General features: G+C 40.3%; 1 protein-coding gene across 1 annotated transcript; it reads right to left on the bottom strand.

Moving 5' to 3' along the window:
* Positions 1-5,937: 5,937 nt before the first annotated feature.
* dhh (desert hedgehog signaling molecule) lies at positions 5,938-16,571 on the bottom strand. The gene is made up of 3 exons (XM_017707884.2): positions 15,634-16,571; positions 9,032-9,293; positions 5,938-6,908 (listed from the first exon to the last, which is right to left on the bottom strand). The coding sequence occupies exons 1-3, from the start codon at positions 15,937-15,939 to the stop codon at positions 6,142-6,144; spliced, it is 1,335 nt and encodes a 444-aa protein (XP_017563373.1). The 5' UTR covers positions 15,940-16,571; the 3' UTR covers positions 5,938-6,141.
* Positions 16,572-22,679: the final 6,108 nt, after the last annotated feature.

Here is a 22,679-nt window from a genome sequence, read left to right as displayed (position 1 = left end):
ATGTTAAGACCACCAAGCACAAGGATTAACCATTGTCTGCGATTCAGAACATTCATACACGATGGCACATGGGGGAGCCAACAATAACAATAAGGCTCCACTATTCTGCTACTACACACAATTTCTGCTTTTTGAAACTATGTGGCCTGCTTTTCTATTTATTGCATATATATGTACACTAGATGCCTAAAAGTTTGTAGACACACAACTTTTTCCAGAATTAAGGGCATTCACATGCTGCAAATAACAGCCTCTACTCTTCTGGGAACACTAGATGTCATCAAAAATCTGTCATGTTGTTATAAGGGTTTGACTGCATTCAGCCACAAGGGCATTCGTAAGGTCAGATAATGATGTTGGATGATAAGTTCTGGATCACAAATGCCTCTCCAATTCAACCTAAAGGTATTGGATGGCATTCCATCACATCAGATAATACAGTTTCTTTGCTCCACAGCCCTGTGCTGGGGGTGCTTTATACCTCACTAGGGAACATTTGTCATTGGGCATGGGGACGTCAGACTCGTGTATTGCTCTAGTCCAATTCTTTTGGCATTGCTTTTCTATGGATATTATCCAAGCTGTGTGAATTCGTGAGTCAGCAATGGGTGCACATAAAATTAGAAGGGGTAGATACAAACCTTTGAATACATAGTAAACTAGTTTTCTGTCAGTTACATTCTCAAGAATATTTAGAAATGCAACAGGCACCTGTGATGTTTCTTCGTATGGTACTGTGCAAAAGTCAAAGACCACCCTTCATTTATTTAATTTGCAGTAAAAATGGCCATTAAGTACAAGTTTTTTGTTTTTTTAGGAGATATATTCTGCTTGCAGAAGCAATAAAAAAGGCAGGTTCTACATGGTTGTTAGGACCATTTTTTTCTATATTTTTTAGTAATTTTGGAACTACAGATATGTAACCACCTGTTTTCTAAATCTAGAGTTCAAACATTCTTTAAAAGTATGGATAATAGGTGACTCCTAACAACCATGCAAGAACTGGGAGACCACCCAGGGAAACTGTCCCCATCAGATAAACCGCACTCAAAGCTTTTATCTTTGAGAGGACAACTCAACACTGTGAGTCTTAAAGGATGTGTAGCTGTCAAGAAGCCCTTACTGAGAAATTGAAATGATCAAGAAGAAAATCAGTAAATCAAAGAAAGCAGTTGCTGTTGTTCTCAGAACAATGGATTGACCACCCCTTGACATCATTGAATGTGTTTGGAATTACTTGGATTGTGAGAAGCTATAATAGATGCATGTGGTGGCTACACTAAATACTTTAAAAATATATATTTAATTGTTGAGGCTTTTGTGAAATTTTCTATGGAATAAGGTATCTCACAAAAGTGAATACACCCTTACATTTCTGCAAATATTTTATTACATCTTTTCATGGAACAACACTATAGAAATGAAACTTGGATATAACTTAGTACAGCTTGTATAACAGTATAGATTTGCTGTCCTCTGAAAATAGCACATAGCCATTAATGTCTAAATAGCTGGCAACATAACTGAGTACACCTCACAGTGAACGTGTCAACCCACCCTGGTGTCATGTGACTTGTTAGAGTTTTAAGGTTCCAGGTGTAAATGGGGAGCAGGACTGTTAAATTTGGTGTTTTGGGTACAATTCGCTCATACTGGCCACTGGATCTTCAACATGGCACCTCATGGCAAAGAACTCTCTGACGATGTGTGAAATAGTTGTTACTCTCCACAAAGATGACCTAGGATATAAGAAAATTGCTAACACCCTAAAACTGAGCTATAGTACACTGGCTAAGGTCATACAGTGGTATTCCAGGACAGGTTCCACTTGGAACAGGCCACACCAGGGTCAACCAAAGAACTTCAACATCATATCCAGAAGTTGGCTACAAAAAATAGACACGAGTGCTGCCAGTATTGCTGCAGAGGTTGGAGAAGAGGGAGGTCAGCCTGTCAGTGCTCAGACCATAAGTCACACAATACATCAACTCGGTCTGCATGGCCATCGTCCCAGAAGGAAGCCTCTTCTGAAGCTGACGCACAATAAAGACCGCAAACAGTTTGCTGAAGACAACTAGTCCAAGAACATGGATTACTGGAATCATGTCCTGTGGTCTGACGAGACCAAGATAAACTTGTTTGGTGTCCAGCATGTGTGGTGGCGCCCTGGTAAGGAGTACCAAGACAACTGTCTCTTGCCTACAGTCAAGCATTGGTGGTGGTAGCAGCGTGGTCTGGAGCTGCATGAGTGCTGCCTGTACTGGGAAGCTGCAGTTCTTTGAGGGAAACGAATTCCACCATGTACTGTGATGTTATGAAGTAGAGCATGATCCCCTCCCTTCGGAAACTGCGCCACATGGCAGTTTTCCAACACGATAACGACACCAAGTATACCTCCAAGATGACAAATGCCTTGCTGAAGGTAAAGGTGATGGACTGGCTAAGTATGTCTCCAGACCTAAACCCAGTTCAGCACCTGTGAGGCGCAAGGTGTCTAACTTTCACCAGCTACGTGATGTCATCATGGAGGAGTAGAAGATTCTAGTAGCAACCTGTGCAGCTCTGGTCAATTCCATGCCCAAGAGGGTTAAGGCAGTGATTGATAATAATCGTGATCACACAAAATATTGACACTTTGAGCACAATGTGGACATGTTCGCTGTGAGGTGTACTCACTTGTGTTGCCAGCTATTTAGACATTAATGGCTGTGTTATTTTCAGAGGACAGTAAATCTATACTGTTATACAAGCTGCACACTGACTACTTTAAGTTATATCCAAGTTTCATTTCTGTAGTGTTGTCCCATGAAAAGATATAAAATATTTGCTGAAATGTGAGGGGTGTTCTCACTTTTGTGAGATACTGTATATGATTTCTGCCTTTTTCCTGCAGCTGAAAATTGAATAATGTGTACTTAATTGATGTTTTGGCTCTAAATGAAATAAATGGTGGTCTCTGACTTTTGCACAGTGTTTTGTATTAGGCCAAACTAATGGTTTATTCGTTTATATCTTAGAAAATTGAAACATCTTACGGTCTTTAAAACAACATGAACCTATATGAAATCTAGTGCAATGTAAAGGATTTCTATGGAGTACCCTGTTTAATGTGGGCTAACTAATGTGTATACATGGGGCAGATCATTCTTATAGTCGATAATATTGCGCCCTCATGTATTCTGTGAAAATATTTTGTTATCCTTATTACGTACTGGGTGACATGAAAGACTTTTCTGGCTGTGGCAGGTGACCATCCTATCCCACTGACAGGATTAGCAAACTGCCATACAGCTTTCACCAAGATTATTTTAAACTGGAGTGGTTTGGGAAGGAGCACAGAATTAGAATCTGTAAGATCTGATTGGTTAAGCAAAGATAAATAAGGGGAGGGGCTATGTCATCCAGCGTCTGCTATTGGCCTGGTTCAGATGGATGACAGAACAGTACCTCTCCTGGGGGTATGTACCCATCTGCCTCCTCTACCGACAGGATAATCCTCTTGAATACCTTCACAGCTGTCAAAAAATAATAGTAAAAGAAGTGCACTTCTTTGTGCATTTTAAACAGCATCCATCATGTGTCATGCATGAATCATTCTGTATGTTGAAATCTAAAGACTTTGCTTTAGATGTTATATGTATCATTCATACATTTAAATGCATTTGTATTCCTTAAGCCCTTGTATATTTATCTAATTATATGTATGTTTTCCATCTTGACACGGTTGGTTTACATGTAAATCTTTTCCAAAAGGATGTGTAAACTGCACAAACAGGCTGAGCACAAGGCTATTTGTTTTCGTTGGTGCAGGCCTTTAATTTATAATTTAAAGGTCATTTATAGCTGACATTTATCACTGTAGCGCTTGTTGTTTTGAATGCAGCTTTTTAAAGGCCATCCTCCTGTTGTCTTGTCAGATTCTGAAAAATGTCATGAAAGTCCAATAAACAAATAGCCAGATTATGATTGTAATCACCTTTGTTTGTCATTTGGAGAGCTTTCAGATCTCCCTTCAACTAAAATAAAGAATTGCTAAACCATCAAGGGCCCATTTGTTGGGCTTGTTTGTTCTTGGTAAATAGATTTCAATCCTTGGACTTTCTTCTTAAATAAATTATAACCATATTGTAGTTTTTAATGTGCCAAGTTAATAAGCTGAGACATTGTATAATAAAGTAACCATGCATTGTACAACATTTATTTGTCCACAAGGGGGGTGTAAAATACTACACTTGGCTGGATATTACCAGCGGCATTTGAAAATCAGTGTCAAAGCAGTGCTTGTTTTATGAAGTTTACAAAGTTAGCAATGTAGAAGATTATGGAAGTAGACTAGAACACAAAGCAAATAAAGCCAACATCCTTGGGGAGATGTTTTCTATGGACAACAAATCAAACAACATTTTGGTCTTGAATGTCAATATTACATCACATGTAAATATCACAAAACATAACCACGCTTTATTTGGGAATCTTACGTTTATTTTTCCACCAACATATGATTCCTTTTATAAAGGTTAGAATGAATTTAAGTTACAATCTCATATTTCTGCTGAAACTAAAGAAATGCATAGAGCTTTTCTCATCATCTTCTGTGTCATCATCATCTTGATTCTTTAAAGCCCTAATCAAGAATGGCCAATTTAACAAACCGAAATCGTTCATATTTGTATAAGTGCTGTGTTATTATTTGAAACCCTTTGTTGCTGCTATTGTTGCAGTACTAAAACTGGCCTGCCAGTTACACCCATTCTTGACTGGTGATGTTAATGTGTGACATTTTGTAGCACAGTACTTTATATTAGACATCTACCAAATGTAACAAAAGGCATGTTAGATTTCTAACAAAATACATTAGAAGTCAAATGTAACATTAGCTTACAGTTCATCATCAAAAATCTGTTATATATTCAGTCTGTAGAACAGGTAATAAAAGACATAAAAGTCATAATCAGATTAATAACCATAGCTTGCAAAGGTTTATATATTATAAATTTTAAATGTATAAAAATAAATTGTTTTATTCTGCGAAATATTTCCTCTTATGTATAAAAATTCTTCATTTCAATCTCACAATAATATGTGCCATACTTGAATAAGTTTTACGTTATACAGTGTACTTCACATGTATGCATGACCACAAAAACGAAATTAATAATGCACTATATTGCCAAAAGTATTCGCTTATCTGCCTTCACACACGTATGAACTTGAGTGACATCCCATTCTTAATTCATAGGGTTTAATATGATGTCGGCCCACCCGTTACAGCTATAACGGCTTCAACTTTTCTGGGAAGGCTTTCCACAAGGTTTAGGAGTGTGTTTATGGGAATTTTTGACCATTCTTCCAGAAGCGCATTTGTAAGGTCAGACATGTTGGATGGGAAGGCCTGGCTCCACTCTAATTCATCCCAAAGGTGTTCTATTGGGTTGAAGTCAGGATTCTGTGCAGGACGGTCAAGTACTTCCACAACTCCTGAAAAACAACCCCACACCATAATCCCCTTCCACCAAACTTTACACTTGGCACAATGAAGTCAGACAAGTACCGTTCTCCTGGCAGACCAGAGTCATCCATTGGATTGCCAGACGGAGAAGCGTGGTTCATCACTCCAGAGAACATGTCTCCACTGCTCTAGAGTCCAGTGGCGGAGCTTTACACCACTGCATTTAACACTTTGCATTGCACTTGGTGATGTAAGGCTTGGACGCAGCTGCTTGGCCGTGGAAACCCATTCCGTGAAGTGCTTGAGCGCTTGTTCTTGAGCTAATCTGAAGGCCACATGAAGTTTGGAGGTCTGTAGAGATTGACTGCAGAAAGTTGGTGACCTCTGTGCACTGTGCACAAGTGGTATCCTATCACGGTACCATGCTGGAATTCACTGCGCTCCTGAGAGCAACCTATTCTTTCACAAATGTTTGTAGAAGCAGTCTGTATGCCTAGGTGCTTGGTTTTATACACCTGTGGCCATGGAAGTGAATGGAACACCTGATTTGCATGTGTGAGTGAATTACATATAATGAAAAGCTTCATCAATTTCAGTATCATTTGCATGTTTTTTCTATGAATAGGTTTTATGTGGTTAGAATTGTAATGCCCCCGCAGAGAAATGTCATTTGTAGCGCTTTTCCTGGATCTTTATTCGTAAAACATCTGAAGATTCAAAATCATCTGCGCAATAGTGTGTAGTAGCCTTGCATACCAGTAAACCCTGACATTGGTGTCATCAAAATATCGCAAACAAGTATGTTCATTTAAACATGATCTTGTGCTGTGAACGGCACCTGAACTATTGTGGATCACATTCATGTGTCCTTTGGAGACACACTGTCTGTCTACTGGTTGCGACGTCTGGGCCACAAACAGCTGCTTCAGACCAAGCAAGAACCGAAGAGGCCCGAAAGCCCAGTGTGCAAGTCTGTGATCCTCTATGGATGCATAGCTGGATGCCAGCATGCCGTCCACAAACAGGTTGCCGTGTTCTGTCAATGGAGCGTAGACCCCAGTTCTTTCCTCTACTGAGATGGAGACTATTTTGGATGGACACAGCCCACCATCCCTTCCAGAAATGAGCACGTAGTCTCCTCTCCTAACTCGGTTGGCAAAGCAAGCATGATACTCGTGGTGGTGCAATTTGTAGTTCTGAGACACAAAGATAAGGTGATTGGAAGTAAGTGCAAGTTCTTGCCCATCTTCAGTGCTGAGAATCAAGAAAGTGGACCTACTGTTAGCGTCCCGATGTAAGAAAAGGAGAATGCGACTGAAAACCACCTTGCCTGACTCGGACAAAGCAAGCACGGTGTCTCCAGGCTGCAAACACATCATGGGCTTTTGCAGACCCCCAGGCATAGTCACTAGTACAGATGCTGAAAAACAGCCCCCTTTTTCCACTGCGACAGAGTGATCTGAGAAATTGAGAAACAGAGTGATGTCAAAATGACAATCAAAATGTTTGATTCAAAAGTTTTACAACCAGTTTTAAACATGCCTTCCTCAACTTGGCCTCACAATTTCCCTTCAGAGGAATCCCTGATGCCATCTTAAAGGCAAGTCCTACTGAGCTCAAGTGTAGTTTGTTAGAGGAGCCCTTGTTAAAACATTTTTTTAAGTAGTTAACTTATCTTGGATGGCTTATTATATTTACAAACTGATATTTCTGTCATGTGGTACTATAACACAGAGATCACAATTTCCTATTGAAAACTGAGCAAAAAAGAAATTGTTTTGGGGGTGCTACTTGGTTTTGTATGTCACAAATTAGCATGAACATATTATTGTCCAGTATACTGAAACTAAACTACAATATGCTAATGAGAGGAAGTGCCAATAGATTTTAGCATCAGATGCTACTATTAGCTTAACAAGAAGGCCTAAAGAACTCTGCACACAACCAGGTTAATTCTGGCTCACTGACCCAAGTTTAGAGGATAAAGACAAAAATCTGAGCAGGTAAATCTGTGTTTTTGTGTATGAAGCTTAAAGTGCTTTTAATTTATATCCTTGTTAGCACCAGAGGCTAATGCTAGATAAGGCCTGAAGGATAAACAACCAGCAGTTCCAGCTCACTGATGCTGCACTGAGGCAAACTTAGAAGAGAAAGACTCAAATTTGAGTGACTGAAATCAAGCATCTGCTGCTGGAACGACAGAAAAATAGAATCTTTCTGATTATTCAAGCTATGACAAAAAGCTTTGTTTCTGCTCCAACTCATCTGTTTAAACACAGAGAACGGTGTGCATGGTAGTCGGGGAGGGGGGTTTAGAAATAGGGAGCAAGGGAATTTGCATACTCATGCATATACATAGATCTTCATATTCTTAATGAGCGTTGAGGTTTATGGCAATAACAATAATACATAAAAATGATCATTCTTAATAATTCAACACTGGTCATTTTTTTGTCTTTTAATTTATGACTTTAAGATGTTTCATATTTCAAAACCATAACATTCGTTTTGATGTTCACACTGGGTTTTTATTCTCTATCTGTTATACATGACTGCTAGTAAGTACAGCTAGCAGCCACAAAAAATGGCAGAACACCACAGTTTTAGATCATAATTCATAGTCCGGTAAATAAATTATTCATAAAATATATTTTATGTTCAAGCTTTAAAAAAAAAAACGATTTGCATGATTGGATGGCTAGATAATGTATCAGCTCACTGTTCCAAGGGATGCTGTTATGCTATTGCTAGGAAACAGAAGGTGACAGGTAACAGCGGACTAATAAAGAAATTAAAATGTACTTTTATCCCATCAAAGAAGAAAACATAATAGTGATTTTACATGGTAAACAGATTAAGATATAGACATAAGGTGGCTGCAGCTCATCTTGAGCTACTTTATTACATCAGTGTGTTTTTTTGTCTATGTACTCTCGCAATCTGAAATACAGCCATAAATTAAACAAAACAGCAATGACACATTGCTCAGCTTTAAAGATTTCTCTTTAAACTTGCTCCATATTTCTCATAAGTATTTTTATGAATGTGTTGTAGAGATTTAGATTCTCTTGTACAGAGCAAGTGGAAACAGCATAAATTATGTCATTTTTTGCAAACTTTCAGTTATTCCTCCCTCTTCTGTAAAGTAGCCATAATGCCCTTATGGGTGGTGAGTTGTAGTTGGGAAAAGCATGTTTGAAAAAGTATTTTTAAAGGTATAAGCCCTTTACTGAATTTGTTTTATCTGAGCATGATTTAAGTGATTACTTTTGAGACCTGTGATTTGAATCCAGTATAAATTAGCAAAATATTTTGTTTTTACAAGCCTGACTGTCATTGGCTCTAACCGAATTAATTTTAATCCAGGCTAGCTGTGAGAATTTGGGGAAATTACAAATATACTTTATGCCTGTATGAATTGACCAGTCAAATTCCTTCACTGTTTAATCCAGCTTGAATAGTCCTTCTAGATTTTCTAGATGATAAAATGACAGAAAAATGTAAATGACCCATCCAACCATATTTCTGATGATATTGAATCACATTAAAATGATCAAAAGTCATGGTTCAAATTATATTTACCAGCTTTGACAGAACAGTGCACATGATACTTCGACTCATAGTGCACCCAGTCAAACCCAGCTTCCACAGCCAACTGGGCAAGAAGGCCATATTTCTTTGCATCTCTGTCTGAGGTGGTGATGTCAACAGCACGACCCTCATAATGCAGAGAGCCGGATGGGTGATTGTCGTCTTCGTCCCAGGCCTCGGTCACTCGCAGCCGAACACCTGGCCATTGGTTCATAACTGCAATAGCCAATTTATTTAGGCAATCCTTACAGCGCTGCCAGGGAACAAAGAACAAACCAGTATAAGTATAACTCTATCAGTGACTTAATCTTATAGACCCCAGGCAAACAAAAATGAATATTCCCCCATACAAAAATGACTGTTAATTTATAACAAAAGATAGTGTCAATGTCATCTAACATTGATCTAAATGTTCATTTTAGAGAATCTATTTGTATCACAATAATTATGTGCCATATTTAGCTGTCTAAAACAGCAGTGGCCAAATATAGTTATGCAGATTACTGGGAATGCAACATACATACACAATATGGACAAAAATATTAGGACACCTAGACATTACACCCACAGAAGCTTTTATGACATCCCATTCTAAATCCATAGGCATCAATATGGAGTTGGTCCCCCCTTTTCAGTCATAACAGCTTACACTCTTCTATAAGATTTTGGAGTGTGTCTGGGGGAATATTTGTCCATTCATCCTGAAGAGCATTTGTGAGGTCAGACACTGATGTTGGACGAGAGGGCCTGGCTCGTAATCTCTGTTCTAGTTCATCCCAAAGGTGTTTGATGGGGCCAGTCAAGTTTCTTCACAACTAACCCAACGACACCTTTATGTGTGCTGGGTCAGTCATGCTGGAACAGACAAACTGACTTCCCCAAACTGTTCCCACAAAGTTGGAAGTATACAATTTTCCAAAATGTCTTGTTATGCTGAAGCATTAAGGCGCCTAGGACAACCCCTAAATAAACAACCCCATAGCATAATCCCTCCTCTACCAAACTTTACACTTGGCACAGTGCAGTCAGGCAGGTAATGTTCTGGCATTCCATTAAACTGCCAGATGGAGAAGTGTGATTCGTCACTCTACATAATGCGTTTCCACTACTCCAGAGTTCAGAGGTGTCATGCTTTACACAATCTAGGTCAAATTACATGTTCATCTGAAGTGAAAATAAGTTAACACATCCTTTACAGAGAATAAATTTACATATGGCATTTTTTAAATTATTTGCACAATTAATATATTGGGGGGGGGCAAAACAAGCCACAATTTATGTGTTGTATATTTTTCCCAATATGTTATATTAAGCAAATAAACAGTAATTATACATTTAAATATGCAGGAGTATGTTTTCTGTGGAGGATGTGTGAACTTGTGAAAAAACAACATGTAAATTGGACACAAACTTTTATATCTGACACAGTCATTTCAATGTTTTAAGATTGTAGAATAGTTAAATACTAAATGTTCATGTTGCACGTTCACAAGGATCTGTTTGAAAATGGTTACCATGGATGAAATACACTGTGAATAAGAGAGCATTAAATACAGATCAGGGCTGTCTGTGAAATAATAATAACAACAAAAATTATAATAAACTTTGTTTATAGCATCTTTTGCTTACAAATGCTTAACAAGACATAATAAAATGTAATACGCCAGCACATGAGAGTAAATATTCTCAATATCTCTTATAAAAACATCCCTCCATCCATTTTCTAAGCCGCTTCTTAGAAGGGGTGCTGGAGCCTATCCCAGCGGTCATCGTGTGAAGGCAGGATACACCCTGGGACAGGTCGCCAGTCCATCGCAGGGTTATAAAACATAAGAGTAAAAAACATATAAAAATAATCAAAGTATAGAAAAAGTATAAAATAATCAAAACCAGTGATCACATATGAGAACGATTTAAATATTTAAATAGGTCTAACACATGAATACAGTGTCGTGTTGATGGTGAGGTGTGTTATTAACAAACTAAATCTTCCTGTGAGTCATTGTTGTACAATTATGTCAGTATCTATATGAGCAGCCCAGTTGAAGATTTTAGGGGGCCCACTTTGCTCATGATGGGCGCACAGTAGGATTAAGCCAGTATTCAGGAATCTTGCATGGTTTGGTACTGTTGAGTTGTCCATTTTCATTGTTGGACATGTTTTCAAAACTCTGATCATTCATTTAATCACCAAAAATAACTACACTAATACATTTCTTAGTGATTCCTAATTATAACCTCATAGTTAGAAAAGTCCATGTCACCAAAAGTCCCTTATTCTTGGGATGGGTGATTCTACCTTCAACCTCCATTCAGAGGCATTCTGTAATTGAATGAAGACTAAACACCGCATCATTGTGTTATGTTTTGGCCTCACTGGTTGGCACCAGCAAATTTTTGTCTGTACATTCAGCACTGATAAAGGCCATCTACACCCCCCTCCAAAAATTGTGTCTAACAGTCTGAACAAAGCTACTGTAACTAATCTCCTACATTCTTTGGCCATTTCAGCTTTGTAAGACAGTAAATTCAAGGTCATTTTATTTTCCCACACAACAGTAACATTTTCACACAGCCCTTTTTACACAGTCACTTGAATTGTTGTGTTTTTACAGTATCTGTACTGTCTGCTGTCTATTCTACATAATGTACAAACTGTGTTTGCTTCTCACCACCACACATAATGCAGTATATGATCAAAAAGGTGGCTGTTCGTGGGAAATCTAGAGTTCTAGATTAGCGTATATATTGAACCCATTGAGAGGCAGTGAGAAAGAGCAAGAGAGAGGCAGGGGTCGGGAAAAGGCGAAAAGAGAGAAGAAAAGACAGGGCCCAGGCCGAGTGAGAGGGCAGAATGGTGGAATGTTTGGGCTTGCATTTGGATGTGTGACAGAAGAAGTGAGAAATCAAGAGGGGCAAAAAACAAACTGGGGACATTTTTCTCGCAATGCAGTTTGACAGAGGCGTTTCATTGTCAGAACCACAATAGAGGCTTTTCCGATGCTGCCATTACTTCAGCAGGCGGGAATTCTGCATAGACGACCCCGCAGAACCTCCGAAATATACACAAAGGATGGCTTTCAGCGGCAGACAAGGCAAGGACATAGACATACATACACATACTGTACACTAACTCTCAGTCTGGGCATCATAAAGGCACCACTGAGTCAGCTGGTTACGTATCATGTGTAATCAAACTGATTAGATCTTTCATATCTTAAAACAACTTCAGGTGATGTAATGAATCCAGCTTAAGTTTTAGTCTCTCCTAAACAACCCTGAAATGTATCTGTGCTGTGACATAGCTACCAGATAGGGCCATCACACTGGGACCTGTAGCATGGGGCCTCTTAACATCTTTACTGGACCCCTTATATCATTACATACAGTTTTACACCAATGACTAACAGGTAGCTGTACTTCAACCATTAGCCTTAGCACCAACATGGTATATATCAACATGGTTTATAGCAATAGCAAGTAAACAAGCAAATAACCAGAGATGGGCATTTGAGTTTCATACTGACTGACCTTAAATTAAGACTTGCAAAATTTCCACCTGAAAAAAACAAAAGACTTCGCCCTGTCAGGTTATTATAGCCATGTCTGGGCATTCTCCCATATGTCACAGTAGCTTTAGGACACTTCATCAGATACAACATCAAATAATGAGCCTTTCATAGGAGAGAATGAAGTACTACATTTATTAAAGTAAGTTTTTAAAGGTGCAATTTGTAAGATGTTTAGTTTAAAACATTGCAAAATTAACTAAAATTATCAACAGAATGTGAAGAAATACCTGTTTTGACGTTAGGTCAAAAACATCCATGCATCATGTTACAGAGATATCTACTGAAGCATGCTAACCAGCTAGCTTTGAAAAGTTGCATCATCTTACATATTGTTCCTTTAAACCAAAGAGGTAAAACAACTTCAAACGGTTAGCATGTAGTTTGTATAACAAATATGCTAGCGAGCACAATAGCTAATTTGGCAGAAGTTTTAGTAAATTACAGGTAACATTCCTTTAAGACTTGGACTAGCTATTATGCTAGCTAACTAGCATACTTGTTATACAAACTACATGCCAGCCAACCATTGCAAATTGTATCGCCTCTTTCCTTCAGCCACAACATTTACTGCTGACAGGTTTTCATAGGGGTTTACTTTTGTACAATGTGATATCTGCAGCTTCTAACATGATTAAACCAAAATTGTCTACTAACAGCTCAAGACACAACTTGGACTTGCACTCCAGTGATTTGAGGTCCAAGATTTTGCATATTTTGCATATCTCAGCATATTACATTTTAACCTTTTTGTTCAAAGAAGCTGGTGTGGCATAGTGGGTAACAACAATGTCATCCACAAAGCAGGCTAGGACTTGATTTCCCACTCGGGCAAGAACACCATACTATACCAAGAAGAGCCCTTGGGTAAGACTCCTAATGCTGCATTTGCTCGGTAATATGATTAAACAGTAAATTGGTCTGAATTAGAGCATTTGCCACATGCGTAAAATTAATTTTCTTTTGGAACATATTAATTTTTTTACAGTGGGGCCCTTGAGATCCTAGTTACTTCACTGATTCTGTTATTAATGTGGCACTTTGTTTTTGTATATTCAATGTGTGAATTTAATTGAATTGGGAGGTTCTTTTACTTTGTGTCTAGGACACCTTTTTTGCCCTTTTCTGCTAATTGCTCTGAATTATGAAGCTGTCGACACAGTGAGTCATAAATTTCTCCAGAGTTCTCCTACTCCCACTACCAGCACTGTCATAATGAAGACTTGGTGAACTGATTTCTGACATAGACGACAAAGCATTTACTGTTCCAACAGCACACAACTCATAAAAATGCAGAATGGTTACATTTTGAAGTTATTTGTGTATTTTTGTGAAGTTTCCTTATCCCTTATGGAATTGTGTGATCTATGTACTATTAATATTAACAAGGTTATCTCCCCAATCTGCTACTTACTGTTACAAAAAGAGCACACAGATAAGGGTAAAGGGGTTGCAGCTTTCTACCAAAGGCCTTGGTTAAATATTAAAGGAGTGCTGTGCACTAGGCGCAGACTTGTTAATGTCCTTTGTAGTGATTAGCCAAAGCACAGCAAGGTCAAAAAAACAACCACAAATCTGGTTAATTTCCAATGAAGTCCCTGGAGCATCATTTAGCCCTCCTGTTTCTTAACCAACATCAAGGTGGATACTGGAAAGACACACTGGCTTACATATTTAACTTTGAGCTGTAAGGTACAGATACAATTTCACTGGTTATCACTAATGGTAGCTAATTCCTTTGGCTCAGTTCCTTGCACTTAAGGATGTATTCATACTTTTCTGAGTATTTTCAAAAGATTAAACCAGTTCTACTCAAGTGTATTTATGAGGAATCTTGTTGAACACCCTGCCTGCCTTTCAGTTGCTCACACATTTTACTTTGGAGCTTTAGAAGTTTATTTTACACTAAAATGATCACAAAAAGAGAAGAAAAGTAAAAAAAAATCCTATTCTGATAGATGTTGGACGTAGTGAGTGGCTCAGCTGCAGTTCTACATGGAACTCGAGTGACACCAACTTTTACAAATTGGTTTCTAGCAACTACTTTTACTTCTACCAGAATCATTACTGCATTGAGGTACCGACACTTTTAATTCTGGTTTTATCAGTGACTTATTACCACTTATCACTATGTTTAACCATTTGTAATGAGTTATGCTATACATCCAAAAATATTCAGTCTTCGTGAATTCAGCTAAGAAGCAACCATTGCTGAAGCAGGTATTCAGGACAACATAAACAGCTTGTAGAATCTCCATAGAAAAGCATTACCAATAGAAGTGGATGCTGCGGAGCATCTGTACAGGTGCCTAAGGTCACTATACCCAATGCCAAGCACTGGCAAGAGGGCTATAAGGCCCCCTCAGCACTGGGCTGTGAAGCAGTGGAACTATGTTCTCTGGCTTGATGGGAGAACATCATATCACCGCTCCACAGCCCAGTAGGATGAGTTAAAGTGATGTTTGTGAACCAGAACCATTGTCCAACATCAGTACCTGACCTCTAAGCACAACAGCGCAACAGTGCTCCAACATGTGTAAACCCTTCCCAGTAAAGACTGTAACTATAGCAAAGGAGGACAAACTAGGCAGTTCTATACTAACTTTTGAGCATAGGGCTGGTTTAACTATAGGCTGGATTATGTCTAGTCCTGGACTACACTGAGACACATTCAGAATGCAGATTCTCCATTGAAAGTGGGAAAATGTGATCTAGAATTACCCTGCTGATAAAAATCTGATGGTTTTGTTTTGGTTGATTTCACAATGTAAAGGATCCTAATGGTTTAACAGGTGACCATTGGCTGATTCTAAATGCATTTGATGGTTTCCTAATGGGCTCTGTTGTACAGGAAACTAGTGGTCCCTCTTAAGCCATTTCGCATGAGAAAGCAAAACCATTAGGTTTTAATGGTCCTTTTTCAGCAGAGCAGGCTCAACCGAACCCTTAGCATATAAGAAACCTCTGGCTCTCCATATTCTGGGATGTGACTGTAAAGCATCTGAACTCCATTACCCACAGTACCTTGGTCATGAGGCGGTCCGCTTTGGTCCGCTCCTCGTCCTTGAAGTCGATGTCGGGGTTGTAGTTGCACACGAGCTCGTTGAAGCGCTCCGAGTGGCGCGTGATCTTGCCTTCCGCGCGCCCGCTCGCGCCCAGGTTCGTCTCGGACACGCCGGGCACGTGCTGCTTGAGTGCGAGCGGTGTCAGCCTGCGCGTGCGGGGCCTCGCGCCGTAGCCGGGTCCGGGACCGCAGCCCTGCGCCGCCAGCAGCCACGTGCACGCGCACGCCGCCAGCAGACCGAGGCGGGCCGCGCGCGGAGACCGCATCGTCTTCAGCACGCCGGGGAGCGCGCGGGTAGAGCGCGGCTCCTGGCGCGCGCTGTCGTTTCGAGGCGACGGAGCGTGTGCACGCGCATTTCGCGACCCTGGAGCAGAGGACGGCTTAAAGTCTGTGTTCACACCAAGCGCCTAACCGAGTGCGCAAAACAAAAGTTTGGAGAGAAGTTTCAGCGCCGGTCCACTGCGGAGAAATGACCCCGAGGGGAACGTCCTTTAAGGGACAGTCAGAGCAGTAGAGGCCCACAGGTGAGCAGGGTTGGTCATCTGTCGCTCATGTTGTCAGCAGGTATTACACTGTAGCCAGCTGTAAAAGGTTCTTTAGCCCTAAAAGTCAGTGACGTTAAAATTCATTCAGAGTCCAGCAGCATATGACCGGTGATGAGAAGAACATGAAGAGTCTAGATCAGTGTCACTGATGCATCCTCTTCGTCCCGGTCAGATGAAGTTCGGCAGCAGGTGTCCAGTCCTATCATCCGCGGAGACCCCTTCCTTTACCGGTCATTTATTGACCACAGCGACGTCCACGCGCTGTCTGCCGGGCTCCGTGTCCGTCTCTCTGCCGCGCTCAGCGCTTTTAACTGCGCGCGCGTGACCGGACGCGCACGCCCGCCCTTCCTGCGCCGGCGGAGCACGCGCCCGCTTCGGGCCTCGAGCGCGCTGGGTCAGTCAGCGCGAGGATGGGTTAAAAACAACAACAGGACAGACCACCTTTAAACCCCTCAGCACTGCACGCGGAATACAAGGCACTTAATCCGCTTCTAATGTGGACATCATTAACACCTGAATAAAACGCATTACATCAACGCAGTTACTGCCAAAAGTAAGGACAGTTATCATGTCCAGGTAATACACAGACTGGTGACAAATGAAATGCTGTGTTGTATGTTGTTTTGTGCGTTTGATGCACTGCAGGCCTGCTATAGTGTCCCATAGTTGTGGAGGGACTGCTCCAGTCTAATCACATCCTGCAAGGACATTCTCAGTCACCTGAGAAACAGACGCCCTTCTGTTTTTCCTTACGAATCACAGCAATGCTGGAGAATCACAGCCACCGAATGTGCACTTCCCACCACAATTTCCAACCTGAAGGCCTTGAAATGCAGACATCACTTCAGTCTTTGTTCCTATTGAAACACTAGCCAGTTGAGTCTTTGTGACTAAAGTTCCTGCTCCAGTAATGAACTCTCTTTCAGAGTCACTTAGATCTTTTGCTCTTGCCATCTTGATCCAAATCAGGGTCAGTCGATTCTGCTCAGCTTTGTATACACGTCACGGAGCATGCAAGGGTGTTAAATGCTTGAACGTGTCAAACAATGCAGCATCAGTACTCGTTATGGTTTTCATTCATTTGTCACCCATCATTATGTAATTAATATGGAACTAATGCACACTATTAGAAATGAAGGTACTGTGCAGGTACTACGTTCATTCATCAGGGTACAAACAATGTAAATGTACCTCAAAGGTACAACAGTGACTGATTACACTGATTGTAAACCTTAAAAACAGGTGAAAAGTACATATTTGTACGTTTTCATAATATGATGTATTAAAATAGAACAATTAAAAAAAGCCTGGAGACATGATGGGGTGTGTGGAGTCAATACAACTTAGAAAATATAATTTCACTGGATTATGATACAATTATGTTCCCTGACTAAAGGTCCTGAGATGTACCCTTGAGGGGACCAGCCCAGTGACAAAAAGGGTACTGGCTACCTTTAATTCTGACACTGTAGGGATCAAAGACATGGAGAGCGATAAGGAATAATCATTCAGTATCACTGTAAAATCAGATTTTTGTGTTCACGTTTGCTCTTTGTTAAGTTCTCCAATATTGTTCATATAACACCATAATCTACTTTGTTGCCATCAAAATTGGATAACACACACACACACACACACACACACACACACATAAACACATACACACGTTTTAAGCCGCTCATCCTTCTAGGTTGCGGCCAAGCGGATACCAGCAAAATGTAATTAAAGAAGCGTTCTGATCAGAAAGAAGCATTTAACCATTGTTACATCTGTTGTAATCATGCCAACTCACCTCCCACAACAGTGCCACAGTAGTCTCAAGAGTGAGATTTTCAGATTTAAACAGCCTCCTGAAGGTAGGAGGACCTTTAAAAAACTACAGGTGCTTTAGTGCAGATGCAAGAGGAAGGGCTATTTGAATTTAGTTTTATTTGTTTTTTTTTTGTTTGTTTTTTTTTCCAGATTTTTACCCGATTTTCTCCCCAATTTAGTCATTGCCAATTCCACCTGCTACTTAGGACTCCCCCAGTCAAACAGTACTACCAATGCTAGGAGGGTGAAGGCTACCACAGGCTTCCTCCTAGACCTGTGAAACCAACCACCGCTTCTTTTCGAACTGCCGCTCACGCAGCGTCACGGGACAGCCGAACGCACTTGGAGGAAAGCGCCAACCGCCAAATCTGTTATGTCAGCTAACAGACACCTGCACTGACTAGTATCGTGCTGAGTGATGGGGGAGAAGGGGGGCCATTCTACCCACCCAGAGAGAGCGAGGCCAATTGTGCTCTCTTGGACTCCTGGCTACGGATGCCTTGTTTTATTTGTTTAATGATAGACTGATGCAGAAGGAGGCGGCATGGTGGTGTAATGGTTAGCACTGTTGCCTCACAGCAAGAAGGGCCTGTGTTCGATTGTCAGCTGGGTATCTGGAGTCCTTTCTGTGTAGAGTTTGCATGTTCTCCCTGTGTCTGCGTGGGTTTCCCACGGGAACTCTGGTTTCCTCCCACAGTCCAAAGACATGCAGTCAGGCCAACTGGACATGCTAAATTGCCCCTAGGTGTGAATGTATATGTCTGCCCTGCAATGGACTGGCGACCTGTCTAGGGTGTATCCTGCCTTCCGTCCAGTGACAGCTGGGATAGGCTCCAGCTCTCCCTGTGACCCAGAAGGATAAGGATAAGTGTGTGATGCAGAAGGCAGTCAGCTAATATTAGTGTTAGGACGCCAAATATCATATAGTGGAACATCAGTGGATGTCTTTACCACCATTAGTTGGTAAATTAGATGTATTTGTGTAATGCATGCAGTAGTGAGAGAACACTGATGGATGAAGACATAAAAAGGGTACAAAATTGGCATTTCTGTCAAACTGGTGAGGCTGAGGGATACAATGCCATGCTCATATTACATATAACATTATGGCCCGTGAGAAGCTCAAAGAAAAACATGGCTATTGAACTGCAGTCCAGCTGGGTGCTTGCTGGGGGATATGGATACATTTGTTTTCACTATCATGTACTTAATTATATTGAGTTTATTCAGAGCTATAGTGGTGAAGCAGAACAATCATTCATTTTTGTATCGATAGCACAGATTGAAAGAGTTAGAGTTTACAAATGTAAATAAAGCAAGAGCTTCCATTTTAGTTAAATCCTACTTTGGTCAATGTTATCTTAAGATTTAAGTAAGTATGGACTTTAGTAAGAAGTAAGTTTGCCCCACAACGCAGAGCTTGTGAACTGTCACTCTATAACACTAAACATTCAGCGTTCAACCGTCTGGTCCATAAAAATGTGCTGGTCTTCTTGCCGAAAAATGGCTGGGAATATAACTTACTGAAAATGATCATATTTAAATCACAATCACAATACTGTTTAGAAAAAAGGCAATTAGATAATTTCCCCAAATCTTTCAACTCTTAGCACCTCTCTGGCATCCTGCAGAAGAGTTTTGAGCATGGATTGGGTGGGCATTGCCCCTGCAATGACCCAAGCTGATGAGAAAGGCTTGTTAATTTAGCTTCTGAGTTGGATCAGGTGTATTGGAGCAGAGATAACACTAAAAAGGTATCAAAAAGGTTTCATTCAAAAGATTCAGTGTAGGAATCTATAATATTAACAACCTGTCAATGACATACTGTACATTCAGCCATCTGCAGTCTCCCCATCTCACTGATTTCTCCCCCTTTTGTTTCGTCTTGACCCAAAAGACGCTGACAGACACGTGACCTCCGTGCACTTAGGACCTCAGAGTGGGGAACACCCACTCACTCTGAAAACATCTTGTATATTTTTACCCAACTTAGAACAATGCTTGGACGTAGAGGACAGTAAAAAAATCACATTTAGTGTCACAGTCTGAAGAAGAGAGGGAAGAAAAATAACAAGTAGCGAAATATTGCCATGATTTCCGCTGACCTACAGTGTGCATCTAGAACTTTGACAGCTGAGATAATTCATTTAGGCGCAAGATGACAGACAGGGCAAAGGTCATGGTAGGCCCTGCATGTGCTCAGGAAAAGTCGGTAAACACCTTTTACTGTCCGTTCAGTGCTTGTTACTTTCCGTTCTGCTGAAATACTGTGCAGGACGCTGTCACCCGAGGCTAGAGAAAAGTAGACAGCAGGAGAAGAAGACAACAGGACACCAGGAACATTTATCGTCATACATGAAAATATGATCAAAGGGCAACAACATCTATTAAAATTTTACCATGCATAATAGAATATATATTTTTTTTTAATTCACATCCCCTATGATGGACTGCTGACCTGTCCAGGGTGTTTCCTGCCTTCTGCGCAGTGAGCGCTGGGATAGGTTCCAGCAACACCACCCCCCCCACCCACCAGACCCAGGAGGATAAGCACTTCTTTGGCACTACTTTTGTTTATATAGTTTCCCAGTCATTTACAATTAGTGAGAATTGTAATTAACTATTAGAATAGGTTTTCCTCTTTTCTGCCAGTATATGAAAATGATAGGTGTTTTTAATAATAGAGGTGCAGCAGAAGGGCTCTTTGGAAATGGAGATGGCATAGAAGAACCATTTTTGGATGGACCTTTAAAGAATCATTTTTGTGAATGAGATGTGTGAGTGTGACAAACTCTTTTAAAGTTCTAAGTACCTTCACATAATGCAACAGTTCTATATTCAAATTAAAGGTAATTTTCACTGATTTTTCAAAGTGTCTATAATTCAATGGTTAGGATGTAAACAAATTCATTCATTGATGTAAAATTGTGATAGTCTGAAGAGTTTAAGTCTGTCTGTCTGTCTGTCTGTCTGTCTGTCTGTCTGTCTGTCTGTCTATCTATCTATCTATCTATCTATCTATCTATATTTAATGCCTCTAAAAGCTCCCTCACAGACAGCTGTTACATAAAATGCCTGATGCTTCAGATGTTGTTTTACAGTGGTTTTAAGATAAGGTTTTGGCCCAAAATGAATGAATCTATTCATGGTGAAGAGTTATATTAGGGTATTGTAAGGCAAAATAGACACCAAAGAAAATAAAATGAGTTTTATTACATCTTAATGACTTAAAGCTATGCATTAAAATGGAATATTTGGTGGAACTCCTCTGTAAATTTAAACTTTAAAGAAGGTTGAAGCACCCATATACTACATTTGTCTTTCACTTATGACATTTGCAAATATTTTATCTACTAAAAAACCAGTCATAATTTTTTATGTGACCATTTTCCATCCTCTCTTTATACAGAACTGTGCATTTAAGGCTAATATGTATAAACAACTTTTGCTCTGATTGGCTGCCGTGTCTTGTGCTTTGTTCAAAAAGCAGTCTGGGCTGAAACAGTCTTTAGATATAACTTTAGAGTCACCTGACTTTAGAACTGTATCTTTTATAACTTTAACATGAATAGGCTGGGCTAAACTCCAATTGAATTATTTTGAAGAGATTTTTCTTAGAACTGTGTGTCCAAGCCAAAAATAATTTTGGAACATTAATTTTTAAGATTATACTTTTACTTGTAGTTGAGCCTGTAAATTTTATTTGAGTATAGTTTCAGGCTTTTCTGCTGACCTCTAATCAAAAGGAGAATCACTTCTGTGGAGAGAGGAAAGAGAGAAATAGCTGCTATTGAATATCAAAGGGAGGGGGATTACAACAAAAACAAACATCAGCATGGTTTGAAATGGAGATAATGTAATTGTTATTAGTTTGTATTTCTGTGTCTCCCCGGCCCCCACCTTCTTGGCTCTTAACTGGCCTCGCTCCCTTCTTTCAGGATGGGAGTATATAGCGGCTGTGAATGGCTGAATTTCCTGAGCAGCCAAGGCACAGAAAACGAGATTTTTCCTGTCCGAGTTACTCTGGCTCTCTTTGTTTCCTCCCCCTTCTGTCAGAGTGGGCCCACCACTGCACCTGGGCTTAGAATAGTACAGCGGTGTTGAGCTCATGCCACTGTAGTCAGCGTCAGTAAAATTAGATGCTGAGTCATTCGTAAAGCTCTCGGTTCCAATCGTCTGTCATGAGATGTCCACCAGATAACCCTCAAAGCGTAAATCACAGTCATAACATAAGACTGTGTTTAGGTAACTAATACAAGTAAATACTCTGAAATGAGGGCAGTTTAGAGGATGTATGAGGACTGAAAAAAGCTGAATAGACACTCTGCTTCCTGACAGAGAGGGCTGTTAGCAAGGGCGGTCAAGGAGCTGACACCCCGCAGGCCATCCCGGTGTCTTTCACCCCGTTATCAGTGCAGGAAGAGGCAGGAGGGGTGCGTCCCGACTCAGTTCACTAACAGTCATGGCTCAGTTTGAAGGGGGATGCGAGGGGATGCCATTCCCTTGGTCAAAAAAAGGATTCACCTTGGAAAATTCCATCCCCTCCTTTTCATCCCCTTTGGATTAATGTTGTTGAATGATATCATCAAGGACGTCTAGTATCAATATTTGAATTCTCTCTATATTTGAGATTTACATGCCAAAATGCT

The sequence above is a fragment of the Pygocentrus nattereri genome, chromosome 9 (genome assembly GCF_015220715.1).
Source record: "Pygocentrus nattereri isolate fPygNat1 chromosome 9, fPygNat1.pri, whole genome shotgun sequence".
Classification (NCBI taxonomy): Eukaryota; Metazoa; Chordata; class Actinopteri; order Characiformes; family Serrasalmidae; genus Pygocentrus; species Pygocentrus nattereri.
The sequence above is the reverse complement of the archived record's forward strand: the minus strand, read 5'-3'. Positions and strand labels throughout refer to the sequence as shown.

Excerpts from the sequence above, each read along its gene's own strand:
- dhh (XM_017707884.2), bottom strand. The coding sequence starts at position 15,939 with ATGCGGTCTCCGCGCGCGGCCCGCCTCGGTCTGCTGGCGGCGTGCGCG. Across the intron at positions 9,294-15,633 it reads CGGACCGCCTCATGACCAAG|CGCTGTAAGGATTGCCTAAA; the intron begins GTACTGTGGGTA and ends GTTCCCTGGCAG. Across the intron at positions 6,909-9,031 it reads GCACTGTTCTGTCAAAGCTG|ATCACTCTGTCGCAGTGGAA; the intron begins GTAAATATAATT and ends TCAATTTCTCAG.